Raw genomic sequence first — 18,253 nt, 5'->3', positions numbered from 1 at the left:
TCAGAATTTCCACATATAGCTCTAACTTCAAACTCTTTTACTATTAGGTCCCAAACATTCACTTTCTATTCAATTCTTTCAATAAAATCAGCATATGAACAATTTAAAGCTCTAATTTCATGCTAAATCATCATATACTTCCAGCACATATTCATATCAACTTTCAACTTCTTTCATAAAATCAAAACTAATGAATTCAACAAGTAGGCCTAGTTGTAAAAGTCATAAAAATACAAAATTTCAAGAAATGATCAAGAATTGAACTTACTTGCAGTAAAAATATGAAGAACCAGCTTGAAGAAACCCTTCCATGGTGTTTTAGCTGATGAGAATGCAGAAAAAATGAAGAGAAATCTAGATAATTCCACTTTGGTCCTAACTTTATTAAGTAAATTTTGCAATATTCCAATTTTGCCCTCAATTCTCCTGATTTTCTGCATTTGCCGTCCAGCCCAAATAGACCTTGGGTCTATTTTCCTTTTAAGCCCTCTTCCTTTTATCATTTAAGCTATTTAATCATTTCCTATAATTTTGCATTTGTTACAATTTAGTCCTTTTTGTTCAATTAATTATCGGAACTTTAAAATTTCTTGACGAAACTTTAATACTAACTTTTTAACACTCCATAAATATTTTTATAAATATTTATGGCTCGGTTTAAAATCTCTGAGGTCTCAATACCTTATTTTCGATTCTAATTATTTTATATTTATTTCTAGTGCACTATTCACTATTTCAAAATTTTTCCTAACTTCACATTTAACTTATACTCACTAAATTAATAATATTTTCTACTCATTTGTCGAATTTAGTGATCTCGAATCACCATTCCGACACCTTTGAAAATTCAGGCTATTACATTTTTTTTTCCTTGTCGGATTTGTGGTCTCGAAACCACTATTCCGACTAGACCCAAAATCGGGCTGTTACAGACGAAGCTCGAGCCCGTAGTTTAAACGGGCCTATTTTTTTTGTCTAAGCCTATTTTTTAGGCTTAATATTTTTACTCGAATCCTCTCAACTTTCAGGGCAGCCTTCAGGTCTGGGCGGGTAGCCCGACCCATGAACAGATCTACTTGCCCCCTAATATAGAAAAATTTTCATTTAGGTCATTTACAATTTATATATTTTTAAATTAGTAATGGTAAAATTGCACTTTGGCTCCCCAAAAATGATAAAATTTTGATTTAATCCTTTAAAAATTATAAAGATATGGGTTATTAAAGTGGTGAAATTGCATTTTTACTATCGTAAAAATATACAATTTAATTCTGCTCCCCCAAAAAAAATTGGCTTCTCCCCTGGTTCTTACACCGACAAAATTGTTAAGTGTTTTGACCATTAAATCCTAAAGGTAAAAAGATTTCTTCAATCCCTCTCAATTTTAAAATTGGTTTCTCTCAAAAAAATCGAAGTAATTAAGGACAATTAATTAATCACAATGTTAATATTTTTAATTGAACACAATTTTGATTGGTATAATAACAAATTTAGCCGTCAAAGTATACACATTCAACCAAATTGGTAATAATTTAACAAATTTAACCAACAACATTTATTTAAATGTGTAAATGTTGAGGCTAAATTTGTTGAATTTTTAAGAATCTAGACCAATTTGACAAAACATGTAAACATTGGGAGCTAAATTTGTTATTATACCAATTGAAATTATGTACAATTGAGTGAAGATGTTAATGTTGTGATTAATTGTCCTCAATTGCTCACTTTCGAAATTGACAATGATTAAATTGCTCCAACAAATTTTAAAAGGACCAATTTGCTATTTTTGAAACTGAGAAAAATTGGAGAGATATTTTTGCAGATCCTTAGTCTTGTTGAGGTGGCTTTCAATGATCACTGAGTCCCTTATCATGATGCTAACGTGACAATCCACGTAAATGATTTAATTGGTTGAACTATTCTCTCGTAGGGCCAATATATATATATATATATATATATATATATATATATTGAATCGGATAAATGATTGCTTCTATATTGAACCGGTCTAATTGGTTGGTTTAGATTTTTCAACCATGATTTGACCTATTTTTCTTTTCACACTATGATTGGATTTTTATATATGAAACTAGGGCTTGTTTAATTCGCTGAAAATAATTCTTGAAAAATGATTTCGGAAAATTTAATATTTTCTAGTGTTTAATTGATTCTGAGTAAATTATTTTTTGCTATTTGATAAATTTCTTAAAATCATTTTATAAAAATTTAATTCAAACACAAAATAAACATCTTGATGACAGAAAAATAATATTTTTCATTAATTAATTTAAATTTTAAAATTTAAGTATTAATTATAAAATAATAAACAACATTAAATTGGAACCTCCTTTTTATATATAAAAATTTATATTTTTCTCAAAAACTTTAATTAAAAATGCGCTCACCATTGGGTCGAGAGATAAGAAATTTTAGTTTTGGTATTTAATCTCAAGCTCGCTAATCATTTTTATATTTTTTCTCACAAAACATTAATTAGAAAATGCACTAATTATTGGATCATTATTGGGTCAAATGGTACGAAATTCGATAAAATTTTAAATTTTACCTCAAAATTCATTCGAACTCAATGTAGCTACCGAACATCGAAGAATTTCAGATGAAAAAAAATACAACAATATTTTTTTTTTAAGTCCAATATTTCAACAATCATAAATATTATTTCTAACTTGTGATGAAAAACATGAATTATACAAATTATAAAAACCTTAATTATTATATTAATATAATATTTCAAACAAGAGTATTAACTAATAGTATACTAATACAATGTAAATATAATGTTTTTGCAATCTTTTATTTCAATATGCTCTAAGCTAGGAAGTAAAGTTTATTGGGTCGGGTCGGGTCGGATCGATGCAAAATTTTAAATACGCTTTTTAGGTTTGAACTCGATTTTATTTGAAAAATGAGTTTAAAACTCTATTCAATCCCGACCCAGATTGAAAATGCTAAGCTCGACCTGACATGTTTATATTAATTTTTTTAGATTTTTTATACAAAATAAATTTAAAAATATAACACATCAAATACACAAAAATATTAAGACACATCCTAATAAATTGAAAATGCATTAAAAATTATTTATACTTAATTAATACTAATATAATTACAACTTAGTATTAATAACAATAAAATAATAATAAAATTAACAACAAAACAAGAATTATATAATATTCAAATAACAAAATAAAATAGCAGCGAAATGCCAACAAAATAACAACGAATTAATAAATGCTGTACAACTTTTTTTTTCTAATGGAAACATCATCTCGTTTGACTTTTACATTATAATAATAAATGCATTTTATTGAAATTCATCAATTAATAAATTAATTTCATTGAAATTGTTAATCTAATAATAAATGTATTACATCTCTTTATATTTTTATGGTCTATCGTCTACGCTCTCATTCTCATCTATTTGACCATTGATTTTCCTTTTTTCTTAATTGTCTCTTCTCTCGTTCCTTTGCGTGCTAAGTACTATAATTAGTAAACTAAATTTAAAAGTAACCTTTTTCTGCTTAAATATTCATTGCTCCTTTTCTACTACTCTTAAGTGTAGGGAATAAACCCGATTAAACAACGAATAAAATGAAGAAAATAAGAATTGAAAAGATAAACTTCTCAAAAGAGGATAAAAAACCGCAGGTAAAAAGATATTTCATTATAATAAATGAGAGTTCAAAAGACGGAGAGAATTAAAAGAAAACTCAGAGCCCCACAAGAAAAAACCCTTCGAAACAAATAACAAAGTTCTCTCAATCTAAATATTTTTATTGTATAAAACTTAGAATAATTAAGGCCCATTTATTGGCTGAAATTCGTAACATATATGACTACAATAACTATAAATTTTACATATCTCGAAGATACACCAAACCAATTACGCAAAAGTGTTCGTATTAATCTTTTGAGATAAGCATCATCGTCTACTTACGAAATTATATTAAGTAGAGAATTTTTAGATTTTTTTCCTCACCGAAATTAGGAAATTTAGAAAGTGGTACCCAAAAGCTGCGGAATATTCTTTTTCGTCTTTGAATTTCATGGAAAGAAGGTTCCTATTCGCTAAATAATGTCCTAAGACTGGTGCAAATTTAAATAAAAAAAGTTGAAAATACTATAGACATTGAAAATAATTTTTAACATAAATTTTAATTTACATGTTTATGTATTTTTAAAAATTATATAGAAATAAAAACATTCTCAATATAATATTTGTTTATTTGTGAAAATAATGCGTTTTTAATAATTTCACAATTGAGTTAAAACTAGATTGATAGGTGAAACTAACTTAGTTAAACTGTAAAAAATAAATTAAAATAGTAACAACGTCATCTATACTATATATTAATCCCTTAACTGAGTTGTTGTCACGACGAGGCGAATTAAAATGAGAAGTTGCTTCTTTAGGCCCTCAAAAAATTATAAAATTTTAAGTTGATATGTGATAAATTATAGTCTAGCCTCCTAAAAATGCTGGAATTTCAATTTAGTCATTTTGAAAACCATAAAGATATAATCCAATATAAGGGTTAAATTGCATTTGAACACTTATAAAAGTATATAACTTAATCTTTTCAAGTGGATGGAGACCAATTTGTGTTCTTCAATATGGTTGTCGAATGTGGGGTTCTCTGGTCTAGTCTTTTTGGTTTAATCGCATGACGCATATAGAAAAACATGAATCTCTTTATTTTTCAAGGAATAACTTGGAATTCTATTGAGACTATTATGTATTCGATGAGCTGGGCAAAACAATATATTTGAGCACTTAAGTAGGATTCGTTTGGACACTTTAAATCTGCTTATAAGCCTGTATAGACAAGTAACTAGATTCATTTATATACTGATGGAGTTGTTAAGTTGAATGCAGGGTAGACTGTTGTCGGGGGTGGTATACAAACAAGTTGGTCAATGGATCGTTGAATACAATTGGTATTTGGGATTTTACTCAATTTTTTATGCTGAACTCTGGGGAATTTTATATGATCTGACTCTCATCCAAAGAGAGGGGCACAAAAAGGTTTTGATCGATACAAATAACTTAAAGGCGGTTGAGGCCCTTCAAGATATTCATCTGACTGAATTAACTTCAGTTTTAATTAGAAGGATGCACATGACTTTACAAACCATTGAGCAATGGGAAATCAAGTATATTCCAAGAGAAAGAAATCAAGTTGCGGATCAATCAACCACTATGACATCGGAGAGGAACTCAGCTATGTAAGTGCTCGAAGAGTGCCCAAAAGAGCTAGCAGTTGTTGTTGAGATTGCTAGAGCAACAAATTATTCATTTATATTAGATTAATTTAGTTTGATTATGTTTTATTCACCAAAAAAAAAAAAGAACAATCATTATCCTCTCATTCCTCTTTATGAGTTTGTTGAGTATTTTTTTATTGTATTCTATTGTTGATTCCTGTTCTTGTTTAATAACAAAAGAGCTTGTTGAATCATGAGATATACACTATATAGTGAAATATTCATAAGGATAGTGTCCAACATAGATCTGATTATGGGCCGGGCTACCTATCTAGGTCCAAAGGCTTGCCTAAAAATAGTAAGGTTTGGGAAAAAATATAGGCCCGAAAAATGATTTTGGATAAAAAAATAATGTTATTTTCTAAATAGGCCGAGCCTCAGGTAGGATTTTGTTGGCCCAGCCCAAATCAACTATTTTATTGTTGTTTCACTACAATCTCGCTATTATATTGCTACTATTTTGTTATTATTGTTTGGATATTGTATAACTTTTGTTTTATTATTATTGCTACTATTTTAGAGGTATTTGCTTGCTAAATTACAATTATTTTAGTGTCATTTAAGTATAAAGATTTTTTTTCAATGTATTTTCAATTTGTTGGGAAACATTTATTTTAATATTTTTAGTGTATTTAATGTATTATATTTTTTAATTTTTATATAAAAATAATCTAAACAAAATTTAATACGAGTGGGCCGGGTCAGGCTCAAGTTTATCATTTTAATTTGGAACGGGCTTAGGTAGAATTTTAGGCCCATTTTTCGGGTAGGTCTTGGACCTAAAATTTTACAACAACCCGACTCGGTCCAACCCATGATCAGGTCTAGTCCAACACGCCTCAAGCTATTCAACTTATATCATTGACTCGTTAAATTGATGAATATTCCAACAAAATGTTTATTTTCCAGTTATAAAAGTTATAAAATAAGTTTCAAATTAAAAAGAAAATAAAGTTTGATTCATATAACTCTTTTTTATTTTGTGAATAATAAACCAAAATTGAATAAATTTTAACAAATAAACAAATCGGAATAGAATCGAATTTAATAGAACCAAATCGGACGTTGCTGTTCAAATCTATTTTCAAATTTATATATATTTTTAGGACCCTATATATTATGAATCTCAAACATACACCATAGTTACGAACCAATTACGCAAAAGAGTCTGTACTAATCTTTTGAGATAGGCATGATTGTCTACTTATGAAATTATATTAAGTAGAGAATTTTTAAATTTTTTTCTCATCATAATCTCAAAGTCTCGGTTACTTGAAATAAAACTAAATTCGGAAGTCGGTTACACTAGAGGAAGATGATAGCACCCCGGAATCTTCGAGCACGTGAAAACGACAATAAATTAGGAAATTTAGAAAGTGGTACCCAAAAGCTGCGGAATATTTCTTTTCCATCTTTGAATTTTATGGAAAGAAGATTCCTATTCGCCAAATAATGTCCTAAGACTGGTGCAAATTTAAATAAATAAATAAAAAGCTGAAATTGCTATAAACATTGAAAATAATTTTTGACATAAATTTTAATTTGCATGTTTATGTGTTTTTTAAATTATTTAAAATAAAAATATTCTCAATATAATATTTGTTTATTAAAAGTAATACATTTTAGTAATTTCACAACCGAGTTAAAATTAAATTGAAGGGTGAAACTAAGTTAAACCGTAAAAATAAATTAAAATAGTAACAATGTCATCTATACTATATATTAAGTCATTAACTAAGTTAGTGTCATGACATGAGCGAACTAAAATGAGAAATTACTTCTTTAGGCCCCCAAAATTTATAAAATTTTAAGTCAATATGTGATAAATTATAGTTTGACCTCCTAAAAATGCTAGAATTTCAATTTAGTCCTTTTGAAAACCATGAAGATATAAGCCAATATAAGGGTTAAATTGCATTTGAACTCTTATAAAAGTATATAACTTAATCTCTTCCCCCTTTAGAAAAAATTCTGACTTCGCCCCTACGTCACGAGTTAACTAAACATCAATTCAGTTGGATAATGACTAACGTACATTACTTTATAAAGTAAGTTATGTTGTGATAGAGGGTTGCGCGTGGACCAAGATCGAGTTGTCAAGTCATGGGAAAATCCTACGAAAGCTTTAGACGCTGAGATCTGAAACGAAACAGAAAAGTTAAATCTTAGAATTCCAAATCTGAAACAAAAACCCCAAAACAATAAAGAATCAGCCAAGAATCGAAACACTTATTAATAGGGGATTCTTGGAAGCCAAGAACACGAAATTGAACTTCAAGAAATAATCCAATCAGCCGAATCTGACAATTGAACACAAAACAGCAAGTCAATTCAAAAACTCAGCAAACCGAATTGAATCAGAGATAGGATAATTGGGCGGCAAGATCAATTGCAAATTATGAATAGAAAACGTTTTCTTGCTGCCAAGAAAGGTGCCGATCAACTTCTTGAAGATTGAAAAGGGATGGAAACGCAACAAGAATGAATAAAACAAGTTAATCAATGAATCGGCACAAGCAGAAAAATCTAAAGAAAAACAAACAACAATAAAGATAAGAAAAGTCCTAAGAAGCCTTAAAATCGAAAAAGATTTCACAACTCCCTTCAAACGGCTCTAATCTCCCCTCCGATGTAAGCACACGGCAAAAAGAAGGCCGAAGATGGCTCCCACAATAAAAAAGATTGTTAAAATTACTTCTAAAGAAAACTTAATAGAGAATTCTTGGAGAAACTCTAAGAGAATTTTCACTCAACAAAAATCTGAAATTTAATGTCTAATGTATAAAGGTGGCCGACCAAGCCATATATATAGGCCTCCTAACTACTTTCCTAGCCTTATTGGGAAAAAAAAAAAAACCTAATTGTTGCCTTTCAAGAGGAGTGCCGTCCAAGGCTTTTTTAATGGGCCTCTTGGACTGAATTTTTACATAGAAATTTATTCATAAAGCCTAAAAATTAAAACTAAGTATTTAAAGAATTAAAAATTTACAAATTGGGCCACTTTGACAATTTGGCCTGATTTTCAACTAAGTCTAATTTAAACTTCTTGGTTGGGCTTGAAACATCTTATTGGGCCGTATCTTCAAGCACATGGGCTTGTAATCCGTTCTCTCTTGAAATTGGTTCGTTGATGCTCGTAACTGAGATCCAATGCGCCTTAGCTGCAAGATTCAGTTTCTTGGACCAAGATTTCCAAGATTTGAAATCTTGATTTTCTTGATTATTGAAATCGCTCAAAACAGCAAAATTGGACCAAGATTCGGTTTCTTAATTTTCTTGAAAACAAGAAAGTGAATCTTGATTTTATTTTTCCTTTTTATATGCATCTAAGGCCTTGCTAATGAAGTCTTGAACAGTTCCATTTAGTTTCGTATGCATTTGCCTGGCCTTTGACCTCGTTATTGGGCCTTGTGGTAATTTGAACCCATCACGTTCTTGAGCTTGATTGGGCCTTTGTGACTCGTATCATGTTATTTTAAAAGTATTTTTGTCTCTTTATATATTTTGTATAAGAAAATAGAAAAATACATTTACATAATAATATTTGAACCTAAGACATTATGATTTTTTAATAATTTCACTTTACCATTTACCCCTTACCAAGTGTCCAATGTGGACACCTGGTATTATGAGAAGATACTTGAGAGATGTCCGAGAATGGCCCCCCGCCTTGTATCACTTGGCAGCCCTCCATCGTACACCACCTAATTGGTCACTAGATGACTTGCCCCTCAGACGCCTTGTCCTCTAAGCCACCGACTTTTAATGAGAACTCATCTATAGTAAAGGACCACCAAGGCGTAATAACCTCGTATTACCTCGTCAAAGGGAATGACAAGGCAGTACCGCACGTGAGGACAATTGGCTTGCCACCTCACCAACCACACAAGCAAGCCACCACCCGTGCAATCAGTGACATGGCACTACCATACATGGGGCTTTTCCCCAACACGATGAAAAAAAGATCTTTTGGACCTTCTCAGCAACCTTAAGCCTTTGCCTACTGCACTCATCTCCCCTTGCCTTCAGACCTTCCTCACTTTCTTCTTACTCCTATCCATTTCTAACTCTCTACTTGTCTAGATGAACCGACCTCATTTTCACCACTACCTTCTCCTCCTTTCTCTTCATTTATTGATACCTTGTATCAACATTTTTTTAATCAATTTCTTATAAACATATTTACTACAAAATTCTAATTTTCACTTATATTGTAAATGTGTCATAATCAAATCTTTACATTATTACTTTATTCCTTTAACTCTTTTAATTAATAAAAAATTTCTTATTAATATTTAAAAAAAAATAAGACACATTACTATTTTTTTAATCTTATCAAATAATAATCATAAAAATATATTTGAGATTACATTGTTGTTAAATCTAGAACCACAAATGAAAACTACCAAAATCGCATCGCCGCCGGCATTTAAAAGACGTGCAGTTCGGTCCAAAAAGTTCATTTTTCATGCCTCTTACAAATAATAAAAATAATAAAAATATTAAAAATGTTTAAAAGTAAAATTTCACAAAAAGGAAAACCTTAAATATGTATAATAAAAATCTAGTAATTTTCAAAATAACTAAGAAAGTTTTATAAGAAAATTCAAAAAGAATATATAAAAAAAATAAGAAAATATATTTTTGTAAAAACTCAATGATAAAAATAAACTCAAATAAAATGAAATTATAAATTTAAAAAATAATAAAAAGCAATTTTTATTTATAATAAGTGAAGGGGAAGAAGATGATAAGATTTGAATTCGTGTCATTTAGATGTTAGATCAGCACAATCGAGTATAAAGATGTTCGAACAAGTAAAATCAAATTATTACTGCATAAACGAATTATGAAATGGAAAATTTTAGACAAGGGTGAAACCAAAAAACTTTTTGGGGGGAATTGGAATCAAATTGTATAGTAAAAATATAATTTCATCATTTTGATACCCTATACCTTTATAATTTTAGAATGATTAAATCAAAATTTTATCATTTCAGGGGCTGAAGTGCAAATTTATTATTATTAATTCAAAATTTTATAAATTATAAAATAGCCTAAATAAAAAAAATCATTTTTTGGGGGTCCCCTGACTTCACCACTAAATTCAGATATAGTCGACGAACTTGAACTAAAACCCACACATAACATCAAGACATTGTGAGAATTCGAAACCCATAAATAAAGATGAATCTAGAAATTCTTTATGGAGGAAGTCGAAATTGAATAATAAATTTTTAAACGGTTAAAATATAATTTTATTATATATTAATTTATAATTTTATCACTTTTTGAAAAGGACTAAATATATTTTTTTTCATTTTAAGCTATAAAAGTGTAATTTTATCTTATAAATATATAAATTTATAATTTAATAATTTTTAAGGCTGTGTTTACATTTTTGAAAGGTCAACCCCTACATGCGGCTTTGCAGTGTGCCGTGCAGAAATAATTGCATAAATAAATATGTGGCAAAGAAATATGTGTGGTGGCCCCCATATTTTTAGGGAGCAAACCTTTTCACGTAAAAAATTTATATATCTTCGACCGACAATCATTTTACCAACTGCAAACTTCAATAGTCCCAGTTTTCTATTAATAAATTAAGAGATAAAAGTAACTTTTTTTTCAAAATTTTCAATTTCGTCATTAGGTCCATGATAGTTTCGAAATTTAGTAAATTTTTTAATGATATTGATAGTTTTTATTGATTTTAATTTTTATAATTTTAATAAAATTAATGGTTTAAATTTTTTTAAGTTTGAGGTCTTTTTTTATACATTTTGAAAGTTTAAGTACCCAATTGAGTATAAAAAAAGCAAGGACTTAATTACTTTTTTGAAAAAGTTTGAGGACTTTTTGCACCCTTAAACCTTTTTTAATTTAGTCTATGAATTTAGAGATACAGTAACGTGACACTTTAATATTATACTATACCATTGTTTAAAATTTAAATATATATAATTTAAAAAATAAAATATATAAAGTTTTTTTAAAATTTTCAAGTAATGATGTAGAACTCGTAGAATTGTCCATGGGCCAGACCAGGCCCTAACAAAATATTGGGCATGATTGATAGGTTCGGATCTGCAAAAAAAATGGGCTTATTATATAAACCCGACCCGCATTAATTTTTTTAAAATTATTTTATTATATAAAACAAATTCAAAAAATATAATATATCAAATACATCAAAAACATTAAAATAAATATTTCCCAACAAATTTTAAAGACATATGTTCAAGTCGGGCTTGGGCCAAAAAAGCTTACCTGAAGCCTGACCCATCAAGAAAACATGCATCATTTTTTGTCCAAGCCCATTTTGGGTCTATATTTTTGTATAAACCTTCCTATTTTTTGGGCGGACCTTCGGACTTGATCGGATGACCTGACCTACAACTCTAAGCACTCACAATATGTCTCATTCTCGTACCTTAACAGAAATCAAGTTCAGGGATCAAATCAAAAAAAGGTTGTTAAGTTTCGAGACCAATGCGGACAAAAAAAAAGTTCAGAGATCAATGTGAGAATTTTTAAAAAAAAATTTAAACACTAAATATTGCTTTATACCATAAAATAATCCTAAATTTTAGATTAATCTTTAATTTTTTAAATTAAAAGTGACCTTAAACTCTCAATTTTGTCTCAATTAGTTTCTAATGTTACGTGCATTACATTTAATTTTAGACATTTAATTTTTAATTATTTTTAAAATAATATATTTTAATTATTGTTACATATTATTGATAATGATAATTTCTCTTAATTTTTAATTAATATACAAAATTTTAACTATATAAAAAGTAAACTATAATGCCAATTTGAAGAAATGTTATAATAAAAGGCGATAATGGTAGTAGAATGATTGGAAAACAATAAGAAAAAAAATTAAGAACACACAAATTTTACCCTTTCAAAAAAAAAAACAATGGGTAGAGGAAGGTAAAAATTCACTAATGTTGAAAATTGAATGATACAAGAAAGTCAAATAGTAGAAGTATAGTTTTATATGGACTCAACTTGTGTGGTAGACCCTTGGCCTCTCGCCCCCATAGGTCTCCTTATTTTGCGGCTATATTTATTTCTTCAACAAATTGCGGGATTTGGGTAACAAATTCTAACAGAAACAAAAAGAGCAAAACAACCTACAACAATTATAATAATAGATCATGACAAATATAAAAAATATTTAAATTAAATTAAAAACATATTTAGTAACAATTAAAAATAGTTATTGACATTGAAAAAGTAAATTATAATATTGATTTGAAAAATAAAAATTAAAACAACATGCAATAATTGATAGATATATAGATATAGATTTATTAAAAATGATGTAGGCTAATAATAACATGATATGTGATATATTTTTATTGAATGGGGAACAAAATTTATAGTGTAAGAACGATTTATGATTAAAAAAAGTTTAAAGACTGATTTGAGAATTAAGATATAAGTTAGGGATTAATTTGCGAATAAAACCTATTTATTATACTCTCGAAACCTCTCCTATTCGCTTCCAACTTTCTGGTTGGTGTTTCTTTATATATATAGTGCTCCTGTTTGATCAAACAAACCAAGTGGAACTTTTTTTTTTATTGCTTAGGAGAAAAGAGAAGAAAACAATGTCAGGTCCTCAGTGCTGTTCGAATCCACCAACATTGGATTCCGCAAGTGGGGCTGGTCACGTTGAGAATCTTGCTGGTCTCAACACTTATGTTTCTGGGTCTCTTCAATCTAAGCTTGCTGTTTTTCTTATCTCTGATATTTTCGGTACTTATCCCCATAAGCTCTTCACAGTCGTCATTTGTGGATTTTTGAGTTATTTTGGATTTGGGTTTTGTGTGAAATTGATGAGCAATTACTCTGTTTAGGAATTAAGCAACTTCAAGGATTTCTTTAACTTTATTTATGTTAACTTGTTTGCCCTTTACAGTCTGTTTTCGAGCGTATTATATCTGGGTTTTGTATTTGATTGTTGTTGATGGATTTTCGACTCCTTCGGTAGTGTGAAATTTTGTCATTTTTTGTCATATTTTTTTGTGGGTTTTGTGTGAAATTCACGAGGAGCGGTGTGTTTAGGAATTGACCAGCTTCAAGTTTTATTTATTTATATAGACAAAAAAGGAAAGAAAGAGAAGAGCTTCTTTAGTTTTCACCCATTTTCTGCCCTTTTTTTACTTCATTTTTGTTGACCTTTTCGCACTTTGCAGTCTGTTTTTTCAACATATTATATATGGGTTTTGTATTTGATTATGGATTTTTAAGCACATATTGACTTTGAAACTAGTTCAAAAGGATGTTGGGGGTTAACGGAATTTTGGATTGATTATGGATATTTTTGGAACATATTATATCTGGGTTGTGTATTCATTACGATATAAGCATATTACTATCTGTACTATAATTTTGTTTACTATACATTTGCTTTCATTGAGCACTGTATATGCAATTGCCTGTGTCTATGCTATAAGGTATAGATAGTGTTGTAATCAAAATTATGATAATCATCACCACCAATTTTGATCATCTGCTAATTTCACTGTTTCTCATGCCTTTGCAGGATATGAGGCTCCAAACTTTAGGTAAGACTAATTCTGCTATTGTGACGCTGGTTTTTGCTGTTGTGTTGCCTTTTATTATCTATTCTATGATTAATGTGAAGTCGTGTTTTTGCTCCGAATATGAAACAAGTATCAAATGAGCCTAAATGTCAAAAACAACTAAAGTGGAACATTTCCTAAACATAACTAAAACACCCCAAATCAAATTTCCTTTGTCCCTCCAAGTATTGATGAGAGTGATTCCAAGGTCGTCAAAAAGTTTCCTCACCTTTATCTGTTATGATCTGGAAAGTATGTATAGCTAAAGAAATTGTCCATCAAGCTTATCAAGGAACCGTTCATAACTTGAATGAGTAAGTCGGCAAGTAGGTCACTACCATCGAAAAATGCCCTCGCCTATATGAAAATCATGTACCCCGGTTACTAGCCTCATTAAAAGCTTTTTATATATTCTTCCTAGGTCAATAATGAGTATTACACACCATGAAGTTACCACCTAAGAATTTGATTAATACCAAGTGTGGCCCTTGACATACAAAGTGCTTCTGACAGTCCATCAACGTGGTCAAGCACAAAGGAATACTCTAGCAGATGGCTTGCTTCAGTTTTTCAGTAGCTTTATGGATTCTTATACTGAGGTGTTTTCTCCTATTAAAGACTAGTTATTCTTGCCTAAAAATACAGAGTAACCTATGATTGTAACATTTTGGCATGCCTCTAACTGATTTTTTACACGGTTGAATTATTTGTTCGAGGTTGTGATATAATGGTTTAGTCTGTCATAGGGCGGTTGTGAGAAGCCATTTTAATTTACTTACATATTTTGTTCTATCTAGCATCATGAGTTGAACTGTACCAGCTTCTGGAACCTAATTTGAGTTGCTTTTGATTGTATAGAAAGCTCGCGGACAAGGTTGCAGCCGCTGGGTTCTATGTGGTGGCTCCTGACTTCTTTTATGGAGAACCCTATGACCCTAATAACCCTGATAGACCTCTATCTGTTTGGATAAAGGATCATGGACCGGTTAGTGGCCTTTTGACCAATAATTAAAATTGGTTATTGATCAAGTTTTATACGCAAGGAGATATTTTTTCAATCTGTAATTTTATCTCTTTTATTTTTTTCTTCCGGTAGTATTGTGTTACGGATTCTCTAGACCGGCTTTAGTTTCTTTATAATTAGATGTAGGTTTGATTTTGAATTTGTTCTGTTCATTCAACTTTTGTTCACCATTACAGAACCTTCATTTTTCGGCTATATCTATTTTAACTAGACAAGTGTCTAATGTTTAATGATTCATCACCTTTTGAAGTTTTATGCCCTTATGCATTTTAATTGCTTGTTTAGGATAAAGGTTACGAGGATGCAAAGCTCGTAATTGACGCTTTGAAAAGTAAAGGGGTTTCATCCATTGGAGCTGCTGGGTTCTGTTGGGGTGGTGAGCTTTCATTTATGCACTATATATTAAGTGGTTTCATAGCAGATATTTAGGTAAAAGTACCATGGAGGCCCTTGTACTAGGAGTCGGATTGCATTTTGCCCCTTTTCTTAAAAATGGGCAAATTTGTTCCTTTACATTACATTAGATCAAAGAGCAAACTGGTCCTTCTGTTAAAATCCTATCCATTTCTACTGTTAAAAACTGATCCCTGTACGTCGGCATGAGGTACACGCGGCACACCGTGTGTAACTATCTGGTTATTCTGTTCATGCTGGTTTTTAACAGTAGAAATGGATGAAATTGTTAACAAAAAGGACCAGTTTGCTCTTTGAACTAATGTACAATGACTAATTTGCCTATTTTTTGAACAGAGAGGGCAAAATGCAATTTAATCCCTAGAACAGGGCCCAGATATTTACTATGTTTATATACAAGCATGTTCTGCACCACTTATGGCTTCAATAATATTATCTTTTCATTTAAGTATCACTTTATTACTAGATGGCTAATGCTAGGTCTTTTGATTACCGCAGCTAAAGTTGTGGCTGAACTGGCTAAGGATCCCCTTATCCAAGCAGCTGTAATGTTACATCCTTCATTTGTGATTGTGGACGATATCAAAAGTAAGATTTGAGCCTGGTTTTTGCTGTACTTTGGGGCAAAATTTCTGGTTGAATTCTCTGTGAATTTTTTTTGTCATAGGCTGTTGCATTAAGATTCATATTATTTTCAAGAGGCATGTTAGGTGAGCAGTTTCTAAAGTATTCATGGCATTTTTATTGAAAGATCCTGATACCATTTTATTAAAAATCTTTCTCTTGCCTCTCCTGTTACTCTATAAGGTGGTGTTTGGTATGTTTTTGACCTATAAAACAATTATGGTAATTAAATCACCATGAGAAGAATCCTATGATATCATGTGGCAGTGATCTTAGATCATCGCCTTAGAAGGAGGTCGTAAAATGAATTGTATTAAGTGTTAGTTTGTGAATTAAAAATTTCCTCTCAAAATGCTAATTGTTTTCAATAATGTTAAGTTATGACTATCCTCTCTCTTTTCTTTTTTTTTCGGAAAACCCTTTTTGAAGAATCAGTAAGAAACACAAAACGTTTCTCGTGATAAACCAACACTACAACTTTGCTAAATAAGTTCATATACGGCCACCTCATCAATTTACTATCAAAATGTTAGGTGTCCTAATACAATAAGCAAGATTATGCAACTGTCTTGAGATGAGAAACTTGGCCTTCTATGATGATTACTATAGTGTTTTTCCCTTTATCTATATCATGAAACTGCTTCTAGGGTACTTCGCAAAATTTGAAGTTTTGGGTTTGGTTGCAGTTATCAGTTGATTCTTTAAGAGAGCATTTTCACTCATTCTTGTGCTTTTTTGTGGTGTCTGTGTTAGGGGCAAGTCTACCTTTGTACTATTGATTATGTGTGAATTTTTGCAGGTGTGAAGGTGCCCATTGCGATATTGGGAGCTGAGCATGACCATATGTCTCCCCCAGAGCTTTTAAAACAGTTTGATGAGATCTTAAAAGCGAGTGAGGTAAGAAGGCCCGATGCCTGGTTTCATACTGTAATCTTTTTTGATTGAGCCTAAGAATTCAGGAAAAGATTGCATTTTCTTTAACATGGTATCAATGTTAGGTTCCTTGTTTGCTCCATTGAGTTGCCTATCATATGCTTATTTTGCCAGGATTCTATCGAGATAAAGTGTTATAAGTCCGACATTGCTTATCTTTTGTACTTGATTGTGACTTATATACCATATTAGGTTTGCGCGTGCCTTTTTGGCTTATTGCTTTGCACGTCAAATTGTCACGGTTAACAACTAAACAAAATATTATGTCAATTACTCGGTCTTTGAGTATGGCTTTTTCAGGGTTCCTTCTTAACTCGGTCGACAAGTACTTGTTTATATTTATTACAAAACAATGTCTCTCGCAGGTTGATAGCTATGTGAAGATATTTCCTAAAGTTGCCCATGGATGGTCGGTGAGATACGATGTCAATGATCTGGCAGCTGTGTCGAGCGCTAACGAAGCTCAACAAGATATGCTGGAGTGGTTTGCAAAGTACGTTAAGTGAGAAACTTATCCGATGGTGATGGGAGTTTATGCGTGTTATTTAGAATTCTGTCTAAAAATATGGTCGTGTTTCTGTAGAATAAAGGTTAAATTTTAGTGCATTGTGCCTTATTGCGTAAAACGGAACATTGTAACACATAGAAAAGCTTGAACAGATGTGTCTATGTTTTACCATTTAGCCAATGCATTGGAATTTGTTGGTTATGTGGTTCAATATTATGGGTTTGTGTAATCTGATTATAAATTCCAAGAATCATGAAAGGGCTAATCATAAATTTGTGTTATAAATTCAGCTTGGTTTTTGCCTATTAATATTCCTTGCAACTGTGCTACCTGAAGAAAGTGTTCTATGGCCATGGCAAGCAAAGGTCGTTGTGATGTTGCTCTCTAGCATTAATGCTCTTTAGCAGTAGCCAATGATTAAAAAAAAAGAGGTAAACTACTCTCAAAATTACTAAACTCTTTGTAAGTTTACGTTTTAGTGATTCAATTTAAAAAAGATACAAAATAGTTATTGAATTATTTGAAAATTTTTCTTCAAGTTATTGAACTGTTTGAAATTTTTTGTTTAAAGTTATTGGGTTAAAATTTTTTTAAAAGTTCAGCTAGTGTGTTTTAAATAATGAAGTAATTATTGGTGTAGTGGATCAGTACTCATCGATGAGTAAAACATATATTAGATCTAAGTTAATCTAATGGATTGTGTTAGAGATCAGAGAAGAAAGCTGTTTGAATTTTGGTTCACAGATTTGGACCTACAAAGTCGTTTCACGAAAAAAAAAATTGTGGATGAGAAGGGGATGAAACCTTTCGATTGGTGTAAGTTGTGTGAATAGAAAATGCTATACAATAGTGATTTTA

General features: G+C 30.5%; 1 protein-coding gene across 1 annotated transcript; it reads left to right on the top strand.

Annotated features, from left to right (window-relative positions):
- The first annotated feature begins 12,851 nt into the window (after nucleotides 1-12,851).
- LOC105796618 (endo-1,3;1,4-beta-D-glucanase) lies at nucleotides 12,852-17,704 on the top strand. The gene is made up of 7 exons (XM_012626368.2): nucleotides 12,852-13,062; nucleotides 13,853-13,874; nucleotides 14,751-14,877; nucleotides 15,202-15,292; nucleotides 15,829-15,918; nucleotides 16,754-16,851; nucleotides 17,253-17,704. Exons 1-7 carry the CDS (start codon nucleotides 12,915-12,917, stop codon nucleotides 17,391-17,393), a joined length of 717 nt encoding a protein of 238 aa, XP_012481822.1. The 5' UTR covers nucleotides 12,852-12,914; the 3' UTR covers nucleotides 17,394-17,704.
- Nucleotides 17,705-18,253: the final 549 nt, after the last annotated feature.

Source organism: Gossypium raimondii, chromosome 3, assembly GCF_025698545.1.
Source record: "Gossypium raimondii isolate GPD5lz chromosome 3, ASM2569854v1, whole genome shotgun sequence".
NCBI lineage: Eukaryota > Viridiplantae > Streptophyta > Magnoliopsida > Malvales > Malvaceae > Gossypium > Gossypium raimondii.
Note: the sequence above shows the minus strand (reverse complement) of the source record. Positions and strands in the feature narration are given on the sequence as shown.

What these genes read in the sequence shown, in the direction of transcription:
- LOC105796618 (XM_012626368.2), top strand. Translation starts at nt 12,915, where the DNA reads ATGTCAGGTCCTCAGTGCTGTTCGAATCCACCAACATTGGATTCCGCA. An exon ending in TGCTGGGTTCTGTTGGGGTG is followed by an intron (nt 15,293 to 15,828) that starts GTGAGCTTTCAT and finishes TGATTACCGCAG; the next exon opens with CTAAAGTTGTGGCTGAACTG. An exon ending in AGATCTTAAAAGCGAGTGAG is followed by an intron (nt 16,852 to 17,252) that starts GTAAGAAGGCCC and finishes TGTCTCTCGCAG; the next exon opens with GTTGATAGCTATGTGAAGAT.